General features: G+C 55.9%; 1 protein-coding gene across 1 annotated transcript; it reads left to right on the forward strand.

Annotated features, from left to right (window-relative positions):
• Positions 1 to 1,164: 1,164 nt before the first annotated feature.
• On the forward strand, positions 1,165 to 15,299 carry LOC309880595 (protein transport protein Sec16B-like). Its single transcript, XM_082765705.1, has 26 exons — positions 1,165 to 1,237; positions 1,766 to 2,037; positions 2,250 to 2,356; positions 2,868 to 2,973; positions 3,083 to 3,161; positions 3,481 to 3,610; positions 3,865 to 4,013; positions 4,618 to 4,679; positions 5,777 to 5,912; positions 6,379 to 6,603; positions 6,915 to 7,012; positions 7,688 to 7,769; positions 7,865 to 7,982; positions 8,145 to 8,256; positions 8,488 to 8,593; positions 8,839 to 8,979; positions 10,969 to 11,082; positions 11,317 to 11,389; positions 13,000 to 13,218; positions 13,469 to 13,533; positions 13,871 to 13,999; positions 14,196 to 14,297; positions 14,602 to 14,689; positions 14,818 to 14,873; positions 14,968 to 15,030; positions 15,184 to 15,299. Exons 2-26 carry the CDS (start codon positions 1,793 to 1,795, stop codon positions 15,247 to 15,249), a joined length of 2,871 nt encoding a protein of 956 aa, XP_082621831.1. The 5' UTR covers positions 1,165 to 1,237; positions 1,766 to 1,792; the 3' UTR covers positions 15,250 to 15,299.
• Positions 15,300 to 20,564: the final 5,265 nt, after the last annotated feature.

Genomic DNA, 20,564 nt, shown 5'->3' on the forward strand with positions numbered 1-20,564 from the left:
CCACATATAAATCCTCGTGGTTGCTAGAAAATGGGCTGGAAGCAGCCAGTAGTCACCTCTTGGCCGGAAACCTGGAATTCTTAGCCAGTGGAGAGTGGAGGGGGAGAAATCTATGTGTATGCATGCTAAAATATATATTAAATATATTAAAGTGGCACCTTGTGTTCTCTTGGGCTCCTTGCTTGCTGTCCCAGGAGGGCTGCCCTTTCCATATCAGGCGTTTTGCTTTGCTCCCAGCCACCCAAAATGATGAAGAGCAGCTGTGGAACTGAAAGGGGAGCCTTCGTTCTGCCCTGCCCAAGCAGCTTGTGGGTGTGGGGATGATGCTTCCCTGGTTTGTTTCCTCCAGGCTGGTGGCACGGCTGAGTGATGCAGATGTTGGTTTTTATTTGAAGCCCTTAATTCTGTGGAGACTGAGCGCTTATTTCTTGGGATCACCAGGGAGAAGTTCTATTGTCCCAGTGGGGTGGAAATTTCAAGCTCTGAAGCTGAAACACTGTAATCTTCCAGCATCCTTAAAACGGGGTTTCTCCTGGTGGTGCAGGTGGGATCAGGACACATTTGGGAGTGAGAGGCCCTGGTCTTTTTCTAGGGCCACCCTGTGATTTTGGGAGAAGATGGCATGTCACTGGGCTGCTGGGCAGAAGGCAGTTTTACGTTTAGCTCTTGCTGTGTGTCTCTGTGATGCAGTCTGCCTTCATTCCCTCCATTTTTCAGTGATTAGGGCTTCTGAGGGGTTGCAGGAGGCTCTGTAGGAAGGAATCCCTAGTCCCTTGCAGAATAAGGACTTAGAGGCATTGCTGGGGTGCTGCCTGAGTCCGTTGTGCCCAAATTTTGTCTCAGTCAGCATCCCGTGGGATGGATGTTGTTTGCTTGAGCATCTGTGGTTGGGTCCGGATCAGCTGAGCTTAATCTGCAGGTTTTATTTCTAATTTCTTAGGGAGTACAGCAGTGGGAGCAACAAGAAGATGGGCAAGGGAGGATGCGTGAACCATGGCTTAAAAATAATAATAAAAAAGAATGCAGGAAAAAATATGCTTTTTTGGGGGGACTCAGGGGCTCGTGTGCTTCCTCTCAGGTGGGAGGGGATCCCCGGGGGCCCGGCACCAGCAGCAGCAGCACCGACCTGGCTGGTCCCCGGGCGGAGGAGCCGCTGCCCTTTGTCCCCTGCGGTGGCAGTGGACTTTGGCAGCGGCGCCTGGGGAGCGGAAGAAGGGCCCCGGCGGCCTCCCAGCAGGTGTGTGCGGCTCTGGGGGGTCCGAAAATGGGGGGGAACCCGAGTGATGGGCACCTACCCGCTTGCACCGGGGCAAGGGGAGGTTAGTTAGGTGGAACCCTTGTTTCACCTCTGTTCAGACGTGAAATGACTCCAAAATGCCTTAAATTTTGAGCGTGAGGGGCACTGCTTGTAGTATGACATGTACAGCACGGGGTTTTACCCTCTTGTTGCGGAGGGGAGCGAGTTTTCCCCCTGTGTGGGGCAGCAGTGCCCCGGGGCGCTTCGGAGGCTGGCCAGGAGGATGCTGCCCGGCTGCAGGCCGCTCGCAGCGATGGCCGTGTTCATCCTGATGTTTTATGGGAAGCTTCATGGGGAGCCAAAAGGGGAAATCAATGCTTTATCTTACCTCTGCTATGGGTATTTTGGAAACAGGATGGCAGGCTTGCAGGAGGGTGGGCAGAAGGTGGCCACAGGCTTCAGAGGAGGCTTGGGGGTGGGTGAGAAGCCCTTGTTGAAGCCCTTTGTCATCCATCTCGTTGCTCTCAGGCCTCCAAAGCCCCTTGGATCTTCTGGATGGAGCCCTGGGCCCCCCTGAGGCCACCCCTGCCTTGGCAGGGCCGCGCAGCCCGGGGCGAGAAGTGGTCTGTGTGGGCAGAGGGCCACCATGGGCTACCTCCTCGGTGGCCTGTCCTCCACGCAGGTCCCCCACCTCGTCCTGGATCCTGGGAGCAGGGCCACCCCCCCGGCAGGGACACGCGCCGCCCGGCATCCCGGGCAGAGAGCTACGAGAGCGGCCACCCCTTCAGGCCCTACTCCAGGTAGGAGGCGTGTGGCTATTAGCACAGCTTGCGCTGAGCCCCTCCTTGTCCCTCCACCTCATTAACGATTTTTCTGGAAGGTTCAGTGAAACCTTCTTGGCAGAGAAGCTGCTTTTTGTCTCCAAAAGGTCTACCCTAAAGGTCCCATCCCTGGATGGGGCCGGGGGCTGGCGTGGTGTCCTTTCCCAGCTCCACGCCTTGTGTTGTTCCAGGCAAGGACATGAAGACCCCCACTGGCAGTACCCAGCGGCCACCTACGGGGACAACCACGCTTACCAAAGCCACCAGCGGCAGCCTGCGGCCTGGCAGGGTGACAGAGGTACCCCCTCCTCCTCTGGGTCTGGGGACAGACCTCTGGCTTGCAGAAGGAGGTGATATTTTCTCTGGGATGGGATGTTCTCCTGGGGCTTTCTCCTGCCCATGCTCACAGGGCAACAGTGCTGTCCCCCCTGGGCTGTGCTGCCCTAAATTTACATTTGGGAGCTGGGCATGTTTAATGCGTCCCAAGGGAGCATTTAATTTTGACCTGCATGGCTCAAAATCTGCATCGTGCCTGGGTGCAGGCTGAGTGTGGGGATGCTGATGTGGTCAGGGCGGCTGGGACCTCATTTCTGCTGCATTTCTGGGCGGAGGAAAAGGGGAGGCAGGAAAGAAGGAAGGGTGCTGTTGGCAAACATGTGCAAGGCTTCCTCAGACCTCCGACTTGCCAGGCAAATTTGGAAGCAAATGGAGTGCGTGCAGCAAATTGCCCGGCTCCTTGCTTTGCTTTTGTAACTCCATGACGGCTCACTGCTCCGGGGGGCAACGCGAAATCTTGGTTCCCTCTCTAGACGTGAGGCAGGGCGAGCCCTACAGCAAGAGCAGCACCTACCGGGACCAGCACTACCACAGGGGCTACCACCCCAACCTGGCCACCAGCCCCCCCGGGCAGGACAGGTGAGGGGGTGCTTGGGCTGTGGCTCATCCCTTCACACAAACCAGTGGGTTTGTGGCTGGTCCCAAAATCTCCAGCACCAAGAGCGTCTCCTTTTGCTCCCTCCTGCAGGTCCCAGAGCTACGACGCGTACAAGGAGGGCTCCAGGCGGTCGTGGGCAGGGGGGGAGGCCATCGGCCAGCCCCAAGAGGTAACCCCAGGATGGGCAGGGATGGGGGGGGAAGGCTGGGGGCTCTCCCAGGGATTTTGGGAGCCATCCTGTGCTCCTCCTCCAGCTGGGAGAGGATGAGGAGAAAAGGGCTGCTTTGCTATGTTACGCTTGCTGCTAAACATTTTATCTGGAGGTTATTAGGATTTATGAAATCTGTCTGCTGGGCTGGTGAATCTAGGATGCTGAAGGGCTTGAGCTGCTAGGACAGCAATCAGCTGTGCTCCTGCGGGTCCTGCCGCCCCGGGTGAGTGGTGGAGCCCTTAGTTTCTCAGCCAGGTTCGTGTCTTCTCCCCTCCAGCCCAGCCTGCTCCTGCAGTACCGCGAGTCGGGGCTCAGCTCCAGCGGCTACGAGCTCAGCCAGTACATCCGCGACGGAGCCGATTACTGCGACACCGCGTTTTCGGAGAGCTGGAGCCCAGCGCAGGGAGGTGAGGACACGTCAACAAATGGCTGCTGTCGGGAGGTTTGCTGTCCTGTGGCGTGGGCCTTTGCTGGAGGTGATCCTGCTGGGTGCGAGGAGCTGCCACCCATTTGTCTTCTGCTTTAGGCGACGGTCCCTGTATGGGGGGCCACTGGAGCGTTGCTCGAGTTGAGGGGCCAGGAAGGGAGCTGGTCACCTCACCGTGGAGGTGGTGGTGTGGGGTCAGGGTGGGGGGACTCATGCTGGCTTGTGTCATTGCAGGGGGGCCCTCGGTGTCCAGCCTGGCACCCCCCAAGTTCTCGCTGCCGCACAGGGCGGTGTGCTTCGGGGCTGGAGGGCAGCTGGTGCTGGTGTGTCCCCACAGCCCTGCCGAGGGGCAGCGGCCCCTGGTCAAGCTGCACAGCCTGGAGGTACGCCCCAGCTCCCAAATCCACCTGCGGTTCCCTCCTTGGAGCTGCCCCTTCCACCCCATTACTCACCCAAGCAGCCTCCTCAGCGGCCTTCCCGACTCCCTGCTCCATCTCATCTCCAGCCCTCGTGGCCTCCTGGGCCTCGTTGTGCCAGCCCGTACCTGGGCATCGCTCTCAGCCTTTGGACCCATCTCCTGCTCCTTTGGCTCCACAACCCTCGTGTTGTCCATGGCCTGCTCACAGCAATCTCCTTCCCTTGGGGTGGACATGATCCATACCTCTCTGAGGGACAGATCTGCCTACCTTTCTGAGGTCCTCCTATATGGAGGCCATACCCATCCTCTGAGTCCACCACAACACTTCCCTCTCCTTTCTTGCCTCCCAGAGGAGGCAGGTGCCATCTCAAGGACCATTCTGGCCACGTGGCCCCACATGATGGTTTAGTGTCCATACTGTGGGATTACCTTAAGGCACTTAGGTAATTTGGCACAAAGGGTTCGCCAGCACTGGTAAACCCTGGGCCAAGGCACTGACTTTCAGCTAGCCCAGTGGGAGCTGGCCTCCTTACTGGAGCCCAGCTGCTGAATTTGTTGCTGTTTTTTAGGTAATCCTTCATGGCACGAAAGAGCAGGAGGAGCTGCAGGCCTTCCCAGGGCCCCTGGCCAGGTATGGACTTGGTGGATCCCAGAGCCATGTCCTGTGCTGGCACAAGCCCAAGGCAGGCTCCAGAGCCCCCCTGGTTTTGGGAGATGATGTGTGCAAGGGCTGAGTCTGGGTTGGGATGGGGATCCTGTCCCCTCCATGTAGTGTTGGTTGGTTTGTGTCATGGCAAGTGGCTTTTCTGAATGCCCATGGGGTGGGGGTTTGGTGTGGTTTGTATGTCTGACCTTACTTTGTGTTCATGCCCCAACAAACTGAGTTTTGGGTCATCCTTTGGACTTCTGTGGTTTACTCTTCCCTAAGTTTTTTGTTGTTGTTGTTTGTTTGTTTGTTTGTTTTTCCCCTTTGAGGCCATTGATATTCAACCTAATACTCAACTTCTTGTGGTGTGAGCCTGGGAATGAATCTTAGCGTGTTGCACCAGGCAATTCTCCTGGTCACACCAGCATGCAAGAGGAGAAAAAACTTTTACTGAGCAAAAGCTGCAGGTGCTCAGCAACTGGGTGGAAGATCTGGAGGTCCCTCTCCTCTGGCTGATGTTCCCCGTGTCTCTCAGCCACCCCTTCCGTACGACTGTCAGATTTTTCTCTTTGTAAGACAGAGTAGCACTGCCTGGTTTGCACACAGCTTAAAGGTTCTGCCTCTGTCAGACCCTAAGGGTTTATATGGTCACAGCCATGTCTTTTGCCCTGCACTGTGGCAGTTAATCAAATAAAAGATACTGCCTGTATGTGTGCCTGCTCCTACAGCCCTGGACATCCACGTCTGTGACATCATTGCACCGAGGAGCAGTGGGGGATCTTTCTGGGTAGATTGGGGAACAAGCTATTAGTAGGGAAGAGGGTGTGAGATGCCTTCAGCACCCCTGAAACACAGAAACTTGCAAAAAGTCATCAAAATGACCAAATTTGTTAAGCATTTTTGAGCTTAGTGGGGTCAATGCAGTATGTTTCTTTGACTGCTTAGGATCTTCTCTTTTCTGTCTCTTGCTTCTTTGAATCTTTGGCATCCCTGTCAGTGAACCTGGGGGCGCTTTGATTCTTAATGATGTCCTAGATTGCTTTCCCTTGGGTTTCTTTTGATGCCTTTGTTTGCTGCCGTAGGGAAGATCTGCACAAGGTAGATGTGATGACATTTTGCCAGCAGAAGATAGCCACAAGCTGTGATCTTTCAACACAAAGAGGCAGAGATTCAGCTCTTCTCTGGAAACTCCTGGTCCTCCTCTGCCGGCAGAACGGGGTAGGTACTGACCCTTTTGATCTTTGTGGTGAGACAAGTGAGAACCTTTATGTGTCTCTTGATCCAGTGGCTGCTTTAGGGGAAGGTTAAAACCATCCCATCCCCAATTTGCTGTCAATCACTGTGGTACTGCCTGGGTATTTGGAGCAAAACCCTTCTGCATTGCTTCTTGTCCTTGTGAACCACCAGCAGCCCAATGCAATGGCAGCTCTATTGCGAGGAGATGAATCCCTTAATCCAACGAAATCTACCACATCTAGCCTGTGGCTGCTTTTTGGAAGCGGGTGAACGAGATCTTCAGAGCTGTGATGGTCTTGGGAGTGGTGCTGGCTTCTTTACCCCCCCAGCTGCATGCTGGTGGCCAAGGCTGGTCTTGCTGGGAAGAGTGCACGGGCGCTGAGCTGGAAGTGGCGTTGGGTGGCCTCCACAGGCCTTGTTCCTCCATTCCCCACCTTCCCTTCCACAGTCCATGGTGGGCTCAGACGTGGCTGAGCTGTTGATGCAAGACCGCAGGCGCCAGGAGAAGTACAAGAGGCAAAACCCCATGGAGAACCCAACCAGCCTGGCGGAGGACGAGTGGCGCCAGCCGGGGACGCTGGACCTCATTACGGGAGAGGTCCCTCCCGTGGTGGAGACGCAGGCGCAGATAGTGGAGAAGTTCACCAAGCTCCTCTACTACGGCAGAAAGAAAGTGAGTCGTGAGCAGGACCCGGGATGTAGGGGGGACTTTTTTGTTGGTCCCGTTGGCCTCTCCAGGCAGGTTTGAAGGGCGGTCAGGACGTATCTTGTGGTTGCAGGATCGGCTCTTCAAGTTGTGTTTGTACAATAGTTGTCATCGTTGTGGAAGTCAGAAAGCAAAATAGGGCTTCATGAATACTTTTTGGAGGGTATTAGTTGAACCTCAGGGACTATGTTGGGTTTTTCTCTGAGGTGGGTGAGCAGAGGAGGAGGGCAGGGAACCGAAGTGAGCGCGGACCCCTTACCCCTCTGCCTTGGCTGCAGGATGCCCTGCTCTGGGCCATGAGAAACCAGCTGTGGGGCCATGCCCTCTTCCTCTCCAGCAAGATGGACCCACGGACCTACAGCTGGGTGCTCGCAGGGTAAGTGGGGGAGTTCAAGCAAGGTGAGCTGCTGGCGATGGGCTTTGTGAGCAGGTATCCCCCTGGGTGCCCACAGCCCTGAGGCACTGAAACAGAGGACCTTTCAGAGGAGCCAAAGGGGAGAGGAGAGCACCTGTCCAGGTGGGGCTGAGTCCTTCAGGCTTCCTGATGGGCAGCAGAAACCAAACGGGGGGCTGGGAAGCAGAAGGAAAACTGTTCCCCAGAGACGTTGGGGGGATTTGTTCCAAGGGCTTGGCTTTGCTCTAGCTGCAGGTGGGCAAAGGCTGGGGTAGGGGTAGCTGAGCCATCTCTGCCAGCATCCAGCCCAGGCTGAGCTGTTCATCCTACTCGTGTGAGCATTTTCTGGTGGAATTAATATACTTAGGCTGGATTGGGTTGATCCCTTCAGGGAGGGTTAAGCAAAAATTTTCTCTCGCACATCCCGAATCCTTTTAAGAAGGTTTTATCCAGCATTGTCCTTGAGACTCGCCTGCTCCGGAGGCAGCACAGCTCACCAGCCTGGTGGGGCTTGCTCTCCTTTCTGCCTTGCCTTCAGCAGCAAAACAAAGCCCCCCAGGACACTGCTTTGCAGCAGCCTCTGGGATGTGCCCTAGGGGGTGTGTGAGAGTTTTGGGGTGCCGGCACAGCATCCCCATCTCTGCTGTCTCCTCGCAGGTTCACCAGCACACTGGCCACCAACGACCCGCTGCAGACCTTCTTCCAGCTCATGTCGGGAAGGATCCCACAGGTGGCACAGGTCCGTGAGCCTGTCCTGGCCTGTGCTGTCACCCACTGGGGACACCTGCCTGGTGGTGACCGCCTCATCTCACCTGGGCTTTCCTCTCCCTCCAGAGCTGCGGGGATGCCAAGTGGGGAGACTGGAGGCCCCACCTGGCCGTGCTGCTGTCCAACAAGGTGGGAGACATGGAGCTGAACCACCGGGCCATCATCACCATGGGGGACAGCTTGGGTGAGCTGAGGCCCCGATGCTACGTGCACCCCTTTCTGGGAGCTGCTCAGTTAGCTGCTCTTCTGGAGACGCCTGGGATTTTCAGGCGAGCTTGAAGGTCTTCAAAGCAGCACCGAGCTGGTGTTGCTTGCCAGGGCTGAGTATCTGTCTGCCTTCCCCCAGCTGGCCGGGGAGCCGTGGAGGCAGCTCACTTCTGCTACCTGATGGCAGATATTCCTTTCGGTTACTTCGGGGCGAAGGCAGACCGCATGGCGCTGCTGGGCAGCAGCCACCGGTGAGTCAGCCCGGTCCCACCATAGCTTCATCTCCCCTCTCTTCCTCATCCCCGAGATCTCTCCCACAAAACCGAAGCCTGTTTGGGGGGGATTTTATTGCCCTTAATGCCAGCTGTGCTCTGGGCCCCTCCAGCTACAGGCTGGCACCGTGGCAGAGCTGCGGCCCCACAGTTTGGGATGGAGAACCTCGTTCCTATGCCCTGAGCACCCCTCTCCCCTCTGCCCCACAGGCAGGCATTTGCCCAGTTCGCCAGCACGGAGGCCATCCAGCGCATGGAAATCTTCGAGTATTGCCAGCAGCTGCGGCAGCCCAAATCCTTCCTGCTCCCCTTCCAGGTAGTGAGGGCAAGCAAGCACGGATGCTGCTCAGACTGGCCCTAAGGCATCCCATAAGCATCCCCCGGCCCTGCTGGAGCTGAGGGCAGGGGCTGCTCTGCACAACTTGGTCCCTTGCTGTTTGTTGGGGTTGATGGTGGGGCTGCGGTGGCCAAGGGGCTGCTCCAAGGCAGGGTTTTGGGTTTTGGGGACTGGCGGGTGTGAGCATCCCCTCGCTCCTGCCCTATGACCACTGCTCTCCCAAGGTGTACAAGCTCCTCTACGCCTCTCGCCTGGCTGACCATGGGCTCCCAGCCCAGGCCCTGACCTACTGCGAGCACATTGCCACCGTGCTCCTGGGACAGGATCCAGCCAGCCACCCCGTCCTGGCCCAGCAGCTGGTGAAGGTGAGTCTTGTGTCCCTGCTGCGCAGATCCCGGGTGGGGGCATCACTGGGGTTCCTGCCAAGTCTGGGACTTCACCTGGGTGCCCGCACACATCGACAGTATCACCTGCCAAACAGGGATGGAGTTGTTTAGAGGCCACGGGTGCTTTCTGTTGTGGAGGTTTTGAACTTTTAAATAGCCCAGACTGTTAGATTTGCTTTTGAGAAGCCGCAATCCACAGGGTGCTTGACGTTTCCTCCCCAGCACATCATCTCATGGTTGAATTTTCTGGTTGGGGACTCTTCTGGGCTGGCCGTAGATGGGAGCATGTCCCTGCTTGCAGCTCAGAGCTTCTTCCCTGCAAAACCATGGTCTCATGCTCATGGTGAGCTGGGAGGTGCCTATGGCACATATGAGGTGCTGGTGCTTGCACATCACCCCTTTTTGGTGACAGTGTTGCAGCTTGAACTGGAAATCCCCCATCCCCCGCTGGGGCACAATGCAGGTCAGTGTCCCATGTCCCCAGGGGCAGGTTGCACATCTTCCCGTGGCAGTCCTCTGCAGGGTGAGATGGGGAGAATGGGGGTGCAGGATGCTGAAGGAATGGCATCCAGCCCCAAAACTCGGCATTGTGCATCACACCCCCCTCACACACCATTGTCGAAACCTATTTACTGTCTAACAGCCTCTCAGATCTGCGGTTCTGCTGGGGATAATGCTTCTCCTGGGAGAAAACACTTTCATCTGAAAAACCAGTGCATTCGTAGACACTCTTGTCTTTGATGTTTTAGACTGTGTTACAAATTATGATACACATTAGTGTTTGATTAAGACTTCCCCTCTTTTGAAGCTGGGGACGATATACAACCAGGTGCTGGTTCATTAATATTGGATCAAAGTGCACATTAGCTTTTGGATTAAACATTCCCCCCGTTTAGGAGTAATCATGCTTATAATTTCCTCTTTCCTGCAATTGATTTAGGATGAGCACACGTGTGTTTGCACAAAGCCGGGATGGTGGGGTCCAGCCAGCCGTGCTGGGTGGCTCCACGGCTGGTCCCTGTCCCCAGGACGGGTCCCATCTCGCTGTCACCTGGTGGTGGTGGGAGCTGGGTTTGTGCTGGTTTAGGCTCCGTTTCTAACATCTTTGGGATTAGGAAGAAGCAGCCGATGTGGACTTGGTGCAGAGGGGGGATGCTGAGGTCTGCAGGGTGGCCCTTGGGGAGGCAGCCTTCGAAAGAGCATAAATCAGTGCCAGGCGGGGAAATGGAGCTGGGAGAGAGCTCAACAAGTCCCCAGACAGAGGGTCGATAACAGTAAGAACAGACTGGACGAAGAGCTGTGCTTTGGCTGTTGTTTCCCCTCGACCTTCTGTCTTGAAACTGGATCCAGGTCTAAGCAGGAGTCCCGGGTCATTCAGACAGCTTTGGCTGGGGTGGCATGGACCCTACTTGTGCTGGAGAAATGAAACATGCAGCAGCAATGCTGCAGAGAGGGACCTGGGGGAGACAGTGGAGCACGGAAAAAATATTGAGCAGTAAAATGATAACAGGATGCTGCTGGAAAAAAAAAAAAAAAAAGAAAAAAAGAAAAAAAAGCCAATGTTATCATGTTATTCTGGGCTGTGAGAGCAAGAATGGCATGTGTGAGACAAGGAGGTGATAATCCCCCGTGCTCAGGGGTCTCAGCTGGGGCACTGTGCCCCATTTTGGATGCTGTGCTCAGGGACAGTGCCAGATTGCAGCCAGTGATGAAGAGAAGAGCTCGGGTGATAAGAGGTGGAGGGGAAAATGACCTCAGGGTTATTTTCTGCAGGCAAGATAAGCTGGCGGAAGAAGGGGGCACGGGGGGATGTGATAAGGGTTCTCCAGTGTGCAGGAGGTTGATTTTAGGGGCTGGTGCCTGGCCATCCCTGCAGCATTTGCAGAGCAAGAATCAAGAGGCTTAGCTTGCAGTGGGGCAGATTTCACCTAGATATCAGGAAAATCCCCGTTGTCCCTGTCTCTGCAGCTGGCCGAGCGGCTGAAGCTCTGTGACCCGCTGCTGCTGGAGATGCCCGAGCAGGACCAGGCGTTGGAACCAGAGTGGCTGCTGCAGCTCCGAGCACACTGCCAGCACTGGGAGGTGAGGAGCAGCCCTGGGGTGCTCCCGGTCTCATCTCTTCTGGTGGTTTTGTGCCCCTCTGGCTTCCCCTTCTGCCTGCTCACAGCGGGGCACAGAGCCATGGGGGTGTCGGTATGGGGGTCTCCTTTAACTGAGCTTGTGCTTTGCTTCACACTGGCTGCGCGGTGTCCTTGGGCTTTGCCCTGTGCCCCCCTGTCCTCCTCTTTGTCACGTTTGTCCTCTGGCTCCCTGCAGGCGGAGGACAACCTCCCTCCAGAGGTGGCATCGACCCAGCCGGAGCTCTCCTGGGCTGCTGCGTCCACCCCAGGTACCAAAGGTTGCCTGCCTAATTACCTCACTGGGCCTAATTATCTCTGTGGGTGGGGAGGGTGCCAGTGGCACACATCTGTTGGGCATCCCATCGAGGAGAAGCCCAGCCGGGTGGCTCCTTGGTGGTGCCCCACGGCCACCTCCATCAGGAGGATGCTCGCTCCTGGCTGCCTGCTCGTACCCAGTTTTCTGGCGCCGAGGAGTGGCGGCGGAGACGCCAGCACTGATGGGTAGAGGATGAAGGCTGGAGCAGACAGGATAAAACAAGACAGATTTCTCCGAGCCATTTCTTCCTATCAGCTTTCCCTCCTGCTGCCAAATTCCCCTTCAAGGAGCTCTCCCAGGCAGTAAAAAGGATCATCAATCCTGATTGCCTCCTGCTGCTATCAGGGCTGAGGCTATGATCGTCCCTCTCTGAAAAAAAAAAAATACATCGCAGGTATGATGGGATGGCTTCTCCGAGCCCGTGGCCGCCACTGCTTGCTTGCTTTCCTTATGCCCAGCACTTTGCTTCATCGAGAAGGTTGTTCAGGACCAACCTTGGGACGGGATGCTGCCTTGTTGTTCCTCATCAATGGACCGGTGTGCAGGGAAAGCTGGCTTGATGCTGAATTCATCCATCCTGCAAAGAAAAAGCCTGGATGAAGCCTGTTTGGATGCAGAGGATTTGGCCCAGCGACCCAGTCCAAGGGCTGACCACAAAGTGTCCTCCCAAGTGCCACGCTGGGATGGGCATGGGCACAGCAGCCTCCCTGTGGCTTCCTCCTGGGCTTTCTCCAGCTGAATGTGGAGCCGAGTATCGGTGGTGCACTGGTCCCTTCTCCTTGCTGCAAGCATCTCCAGGCAGGTGCAGAGCCCTGAGCAGGCCGGGAGCGATGCCAGCAGGCCAAGTGAAGGACTTGGTAGAGCCTCATCCAAGAAGAAGTGTGGTCCTTCCCCTGGCGGGGTCTGGCTCCTGCCTGGTGGCATCTCAGGGTGATGGGAGAGAAGATGCTCTGTGAAGAGCACGTTTCTGCCCAGAGACACAGAGCTGGAGCAAGCGGTGTGCAGGAGGGCCATGCGCCTTGGGGCGTCCCTGGGACACGTGTCTAACATCAGGCAGAGCATCGCCTGCATGTGCTAAATAAAACCAACCCTCGCCACCTCCTCAGCCTTCCCTTCAAACAAAAACCCACCCTCGAACAAATCTGCCTGAAGCAAGAAGCTCCCCCACGTGTGAGGCTGCAGCTGGAGAGCTGTGGGTCTTCACTCCCACTTGGGTTTGCAGCAAGAGGGGAAAAAAAAGGCTCAGGGCCCCAGATTGCTTTCAACTGCTTTCAGCTGCTGGGCACGTGTTGCTTGCTCCTGGCCTCTACTTCGACAGTGTTCTTCTGGGCTTGTTTGCAACCTCAGGCAGGTTCCCAGGAGGTTTTCCACCATCAGTCACAGCCCACCTTCCTTGGAGCCTCTTGCTCCGTGCCCTGCCTCCTTCCTCACCCACGTGTGGTCCCTGGGGTTCTTCCTCACCCTCGCAGCTCCTGCTGATGTATAATGGAGAAGGAGAAAACCCAGTGCAACAGCCCGATGGAATTGCAAACACTGGTCTGAGGTCTCGGATGTGTTTTGCAGGTGGAGAGCCTGACCACGAGCTGCCCCTGAGTAATGGCTACCAGCAGGAGCTGTGGCACCAGCCTGTCCCCCCTGTGCCTCCACAGGGACCCAATCCCCACCAGGACGTGTCCATCCAGCCCCTGGCACCTGCTGAAGTTGCAGTGTTGGGCACGGGACTGGCCACCTCTCCAGAAGGGCTTTCCTCTGAGCCCTCTCCACAGGAGATGCCACCAGCAGGTAGGCACCAGCCTGGCTTTTCTGCAGAAATGCCTGTCCCCAAGTCGTGGCAGTCAAGTGGGGTGTCCGTTGGGAAAATAGGGTCACTATGCACCCAAGCAGTTTCCACCAGGACCATCACCTTGGTCATGTGGGTTGTCCTTCCTGCGAGGCATTGTCCAAAGCAGCAAGGGACTTAAAAGACTTTCAACAGATGGGGCAGGAGCTTCCTGGGCTCAGCACTGACCATATCTTCTCCTCTGCTCCTTAGGAGATGCTGGAGAGCCCCAAGACACCCATGGGGTGCAGAAGCAGCCGTCCCTGCCATCAGAGCCAGTGAGTTGGGGCGAGCGGTCGAACTGCAGTGCTTGGTGTCGAGATGGGGACATGGGACTCACTGATTCCTCTCCTTCCACACCTTCATTTCCGTACCACACATCACGGTGCCACCCGTCCCCTTAGGGAGAGCCGAGGGGTCATGGCAGCCCTCTCCAGCATCCTCCGTCCCAAATCTGGGGCACCAGGCAGCACCTTCTCACCTGCCCTAAGGGACACAACAGGTCCCAGGGGACATTAACCATCCAGCCTGGTGTGGTGGTGGCCCCAGGCTGCTCTGGTCACACTTGGTGCTCCGCAAGCACCATGTTACAGACCAGGTGGTCTCCGATGCCAGCAGGGGTTAAGCGCGAGGGCTCGCTCAGTCTCGGAGAGCTCGACCATCTCCCAGGAGGAAGGCAGCCAGCCATCTTCGGACAGCGCAGCCGAGGAGCCAGCGGCAGAGGTGACGCCGGGTGAGGACAAGGTGAGCGAGCTGTAGCTGACGGGAAGCGTGGCTGTACTGTGCCTGGCTGCCCTCTCCCAGCTGTGCCTTGGACAAAATGTCTGTCTGGGTGTCAGCAGTACAAGGGGGAGCTGCAGGCACCGTCCTGCTCCCATCCGTTGGGCTTGTAGCAGCCTCACCTGCTTGCCACTTTGACCATGAAACCTGTGCTTGCCAGAGCTCTGGATTCAGGTGGTTTGGCTGGTTTCGGTTGAAGCCCACTACAGAAGCCTCTCCCAAAGCCACGTCTGCTGCAGACTGCCCCACACCAGAACCACAGGTAGGAGGGACACAGGTGCAGCTATGAGGATGGGTGGTGCATTGCTCCCTGCATCCCTCCCCTCCACCCTTCAATCCTAGAAGTGAATCCTTTATTGAAAATAACTGTAAATACATGAAGCATTATTGCTCTGGGAGGTGCCCCAAGCTCTGGGCAATCTCCCCAAAGACTGCTCACTCCAGCCAGCTGCCTTATAGCCCCCATAGTGGCTCTTCAGGGGGTGCAGGCTGGCACCCCAAACCGGAACGTGCAGGGCAAAGGTCTTCTCCACACACAGAGCCCCAAACGGGTGGATGTGTTTCAGGAACGGATGTCGCCATCCCCACCTGATGCTGCTCCTGCAGATGGGATGAGTCCTTCAGCCTCCCCATTGCCTCCCTCCAGAAACCCCGGTAAGTGTGGCACGGGGCATCTCTGCCCCCTCCCTTTGGGAAGCTGCTCCTTTTGTTTCTTTAAGTGTGTTTTTGAGTTGCATGCCCCAGAATCACCAAAAAGTGAAATCTCTTTGTTGCTACTGCAGTGTCCATTGACATGAAAGGCCCGTGGGATGTGGACAGTCACAAGGCTGGAGAGCAGGTGAGGGGAGGTGGGCGTAGTGGTGTCCAACCCCTCTGCTTGGGGCAGCTCTGAAGTTGGGGTTGACTGGTGTCTCTCCCTTCACCCGCTGCAGCCTGGCTCCAAGCAACCACCGCTGGGGACAATCCCGCTTTTCAACCCTGCTGAGATCTCCCAGGTGAGAGCCTCCTTCTGGGCTGCTGCTCGACCGGGCTGGGGTGCAGCACCCTGACTTTTGGGCATAACAGAGGCGAGATTGTGGCCAGCCATCACACCTGTTTTGGGGGGCAGTGGGGACAAACCATGAATGTCTCTTCCTGTGCTTCCCCAGCTCACCGCCGCCCGACCCAGCCAGCCCAGGCTGCTCTCCCAGCGCCGCTACCCCAACCCTTTGTGAGTGGAGGGGGCAATGCATGTGTATGGCTGCGAGAAACCAACAGCAGTTTGTGGAAAGCTTTGATATAAAATGGTGTTTGTGGTTTCTTTATTTATTTTTTTTGGCGGGGAGGGATAGGGGGGGCAAGGGCGGATGACACAAAGTGTCTGGCTCCCCCCAGCTTCTGCCTGTAGGTTCTGAGGGTGTTGGGGGGTGTTTCTGTCATAAAATGGTGGGGGTGTTGGGGGTGATTCTGTCATCTGGGGGTGATAAAATGGTGGGGGAGGGAGGTTGAGGGGGTGTTTCTGTCATAAAATCTTAGGTATGGCGGTTTTGGGGGGTGTTTTTGTCATAAAATGTTGGGGGTGCAGGTGTTGTGGGTTTTTCTGTCATAAAAGCTTATGTGTGGTGCTTTTGGGGGGAGTTTCTGTCATAAAATGTTAGATATGGCAGTTTTGGGGGCTGTTTCTGTCATAAAATATTGGGGAGAGGGTTTTGGGGGAGTTTCTGTCATAAAAGGTTAGTTTTTTTTTGGGGGGGTGTTTCTGTCATAAAATGTTAGGTACGGGTTTTTTGGGGGGTGTTTCTGTCATAAAATGATATTTTTTTGGGGGGGAGGTTTCTGTCATAAAATGTTGGGGGTGCATATTTTGTGGGCTGTTTCTGTCATAAAATGTTAGGCATGAGGGTTTTGGGGGGTGTTTCAGTCATAAAATGTTACCCTGGCAACCGTTACCATGGGTTATACCAGGGCACCCGTTACTATGGAACCGTTACCATGGCAACCATTACCACTGTAACTGTTACCATGGAAACTGTTACTATGGCAACCGTTACCATCCATCTCCTTTTCAAGGCCAATAGGGCCTGGGTCAAAAGGCATGTCCAGGTTACCAGGAGATGTAACAGCAAAAGCCTTCGATGGCTGTAGCAGCAGAGGGGCCCATGGCGTAGCAGTGGGATCAGTAAAGGAGCCCGCAGCTCCCTCATTGTCTGGCAAACCACACGTTTCTGATTGTGGTCCCACAGGGCTCTTTAAGGCCTCAGAGACTGCTCGCCAGGTGCCAAGCAATTCCGGCACTACCTTGTCGTTTTTCATAGCAGTCCCACACCTTAACCTCCATTTGGTCCCATATTTCAGGATCATAAACTGTCCGATTGTTAGTAAGGAGAATAAGGCTACCAGGACAGTCTTTGTTCCTAAGGACGTATGATTTCCCATAATGCGCAACTGCTTACCAGCGAGAGGCAGTTGTGTGCGTGGGTCCGCTTCTCTCAGCTTGAGCTTCTTCCCAGCTCCGGTGCGCCCATTTCCAGCGACTGTCAGTACGAGCTTCTCTGAGCAGTTTGTTGAGTGTGGCCGAACCTATCTTCATGAGGCGATCAGTGTGCCTGTTCCCGTCCTGGTCTCCGTTCTGCTAGCCTGTTCCTTTTCATTCCTTCTTTCTCCTTTATTGATGGCATAACTTCATTGTATTGTGTTGCCTTTTTTTTTATCTCGAGGACAGGCTCTCCTCTTATGCCCTTCTCCCCACAGCAGTCCTTTTCAAAACAACTTTTCATTGGTCAAACAACTTTGCATATAACAGCAACGGCAAACAGCCAGAAACTTCCATGCCTTATCGGCTGGAGAACAAGCAACCCTGAGACTGCATGGAGTCTCCTGAATCACCCTTCCTTTGTTCCCTTTATATTCCTGATGGCCTCATCGTTAAGAGTCTGATGTCACCATCAACCACGGGGCTTTCCGACCCCCATGGCCACACTCCCAAATCTCCCCCTTCTTTATTAATAGCAACCACTTTCTCGACACGAATTACCGACACGAATTACTCCATATATAACAAAATGTTGGGGGTGCGGCTTTTTGAAGTGTTTCTGACACTATAAGCGTTAGGTGTGGGGTTCTGAGTATTTTGAGTAGCTGTTTCTGTCCAAGCGTTGGGGGTGCGTGTTTCTGTCGCAGGATGCTGGGGGTGTCTCTACAAAATGGCGCCCGGGGGAGAGTAGTCTGAATTGGGTTGTGGGGCCGTGCCCCACCCCACCCATTGGACTCAGCGCGCCGGCCGTGAGTCTGTCTCAAGGCGCCGCGGGGCCACGAGCATCCGCCGGGGCGGGGGGAGGCCGAGGGAGCTTCCCCGCCCCCGCTTCTCCTGCCCAGGCCGGCCCTGCGCGGCGCACCCCCTTGCTGGTGGCTCACCCGCCCGCGCGGGCGGGGCCCTGCTGGGGCCGCGGGCGGCCCTTCCCTCAGACCTTCCCCGAGGCGGGGCCGGCGGGTGACGGGCACCCCGTGGGTGGCCTCGGCGGTGAGCTTCCCCCGGACGGCAGTATGGGTGCCAGGAGGGTATATAAAGCCCCGCGCTGCGGCTGCCTTTAGGTCAGGGCGAGGTGCCCAGCGTGCACCGCGCCGCATGCTAATGAGGGCACGCCCCTTTCCCGGCGAGCGGGGGGCTCGCAGTGCCGTGGGGCGCTGCCGGCTGCTGGGCACCGCCAGCGAGCCCTGTGGGGCCGGCACCCACCCGTGACCGGCTGCGGGGTATCGCTGCTCCCCTAAAACCTACAAAACCCACCAGGGGTGACACAAACCCAAGCACACCTGGCTCTGCCTCCGCCAGGGCCCCCTGCACCTCAGGTCTGCCTTACAGGGCAGAAGTGACCCGATGCTGGGATGGACCCCACACGTGTGTGGACCCCACAGGGGGCCCTGGGATGGGTGCTTGTAGGGCAGTCCTGCTGTGAGGTCCGTACCCCGCCTGCTTTGTGGCACTAAGCACTTTTTGCTGCCTTCCCCCCTTTTGGGCTGGTTTAAATGGGCTGAGCAGTAGGCAGCACTCACCTGGAGCCTTAAACATCCTACCTTTTGGGGATTGTGTGTCATGGCCCTTAGGAAACCTCTTTTTTGGGGAGAAAAGTGATCTTGTGTAAGATGGCACAGGTGCAAATATCTGGTATTTCTGCAAGGCGGAGGTGCTAAAATAACGCACTGTGCTTGCAGCGGCAGGCAGGGAGCAGGCAGCACTGGGGGCAAGCAAGCTGCGGGCAGCCTGAGCGGAGGAGAAGTGAGGGTGGTGGTGGAGGGGGAATGAATGGCAGGTCTCTTCCCTGCCGAGGGATGAGGGTGGCAAGCAGTTTCTGCCTGAGCAGACACGGAGACTCCTGCGTGTTGGCAGAGAAACAGAATGAAATTTGAAATGTCAGGGGAAATATTTTTAGAAAGAAGTTTTATGGTCTTGAGCTCGCTCCTCGGGTTTTTAGTTTCAAACTCCTTTCTCGATACCCCTGGGGTTGTAAGGAGTTGGTGAGGTGTTTCTGAGGCAGGAGAGGCAGCTCAGCCACATTGGGGAGGGGCAGTGGAAATTTGCTCACTTGCTTCTAGCTTGGTGTGCTGTTTGGTCTCAATAGCACGGGGAATGGAGATCAGGAGTCATGAAAAAGTTCAGAGGGTGGATCTGCATTGTCTGGTGTGTGTGAACTGTGTGTCAGGCTTCAGTCAAAGGGCTTAAAAAACGTCGAGGCTGTGGCTGGTGTTGGTGGCTCTGGAGGGCTGGGCTCTGGGTGAGAAGTGATTTCCCATTAGTGTCTTGCTGTGGAAATGTAGAGGCAGGCCAGCTGTCTGCTTGGGCTGGGAGGCTGGGAGAGATTTTCTTCTGTGCTGCTTTGGGCGCTTCAGAGGTAGCGAGAACATCTTTGTGCTGGGGACAAAGCCCTGTGGCCTGCAGGACCACGCTGCTCAGCTCAGCAAGGCTGGAGACAGAGGATCCATTTGTCCCACGTTGTGCACTTAGGGGTGCACTGCAGTGATTCTCTGAGGTGCTGGCCCAGCCTTTGAGAAGAAATAGGGGATTCCCCAGGGCTTGCAGCTACACTAAATATCCTGGGGAATCGGGGCATCTGATTGTCTACAGAGGGGCACCTCAACTGGGAAGTTTGCCTGTGAGTTGCTTGCTTATGGCCTCCTGATGAACTTGAGGTAAACTGGGACTAAGGCTCTCTTTTTCTTCCCCATCCTCTCCTAGGAGCCCTGGAAATGCATTAACCTGACGCTAAGTGTTACTCTGACTGATAGCAGCAATTAGGGCCTGTAATCTGAGATCGGGTGTCTGCTACGTGCAGTGCTGTAATTGCTGCCTGGGGGAGCTCCCGTTAAATGCCTTGAGCTGGGATGCTCTGGGAGTGCTGGGATGCTCCTCGATGCCACTGGCTTGCAGAGGGAGGTGTGTGTGTGCCAGGCTCTGAGGATGCAGGGCTCTGTCGCTGGCTGCTTCCCCTCAGCCTTGCTGTGTCTCCACACTGGCTGCCTGCTTAGGAAGGCCCTTGGGGACAAAAAGAGGGCAGCTGAAGATGTCTTTCATTCAGGCCGTGCTCAGAAACGGATCCACATCTCTGTCATTGCCATAGGAGCTGTCCAGAGGAATTGTTTCCTGACAGAATTGTGCTGCACAGCGTGGCAGTAGGTGTGCGCACAACACTGCTAGAGGGATGAGGAGGGCTGGTGATGTCTCCCGCTACTGTTTTACAGACCCAAAGGTCTTTAAATTTCTCAGTGAAAATGGCTGGAAGCTGAACCAGGCTGCAAATGCTTTCTGCTGGCATTAAGGTGACTGGCTGCATGGTTCCAGCCACGACTTGGGTATTCAGGAGGTAACAGTGCAGCCGAGGGGTGCTGGAAACCCGTCAGCAGCCTGCGATGGGGTGAAAGAGCTCTCAAACGGGTCACTGGCATATGGAGTTCCTTGAAGGTTAGTGAGGGCACATACTCTCTGTGCCTGTGACAGGTGAGTATGGATGGACTGCTTTTGGGGCAGCTCCAGTTCCCACTGAGCTGGAGCTAGCTGTGCCCAAAACACTGATTTATTTAGGAATTAGGCTGGTGAGATGTTCCTTCCTTGCTTTCCCCACTGCACAGAGGAGGCACCGCGGTGCCCAGCTTGTGCTTCTGGCATCTTCTGCCCAGCTGCTTTTAGTCTCACGTGTGTCCCGCTGGGTATAGCAAGGCCACAGTCATTTAGAACTGTTATTTATTAAAAGAAGTGCTGGGTGGTGACCCTGTCTCTGTCCCTTCAGCTCCTGGTGACATCTGTGATGCAGCTGGTCTTAAGAGGTCACTCATTTTCCCCCACTTAATGATCTGCTGTAGAAAGCTTGCTTTCATTGCTTGCTCGGATGTCAATGGGACATGAATATTAATGAAACCACGGTTGTCCTGTGGTGCTGGCTGTCACGGCCACAGAGGGCTCGTTTGGAGCTGCTGGGCAGTGCGGGGAACTCCGTGATGGAGCTATAATAAAGTGTTCATGAACTCTGCTCCAAGGTGCTGCTCAGGACTTTGAACTTGC

This window comes from Aythya marila (genome assembly GCF_965140915.1).
Source record: "Aythya marila genome assembly, chromosome: 8".
Classification (NCBI taxonomy): Eukaryota; Metazoa; Chordata; class Aves; order Anseriformes; family Anatidae; genus Aythya; species Aythya marila.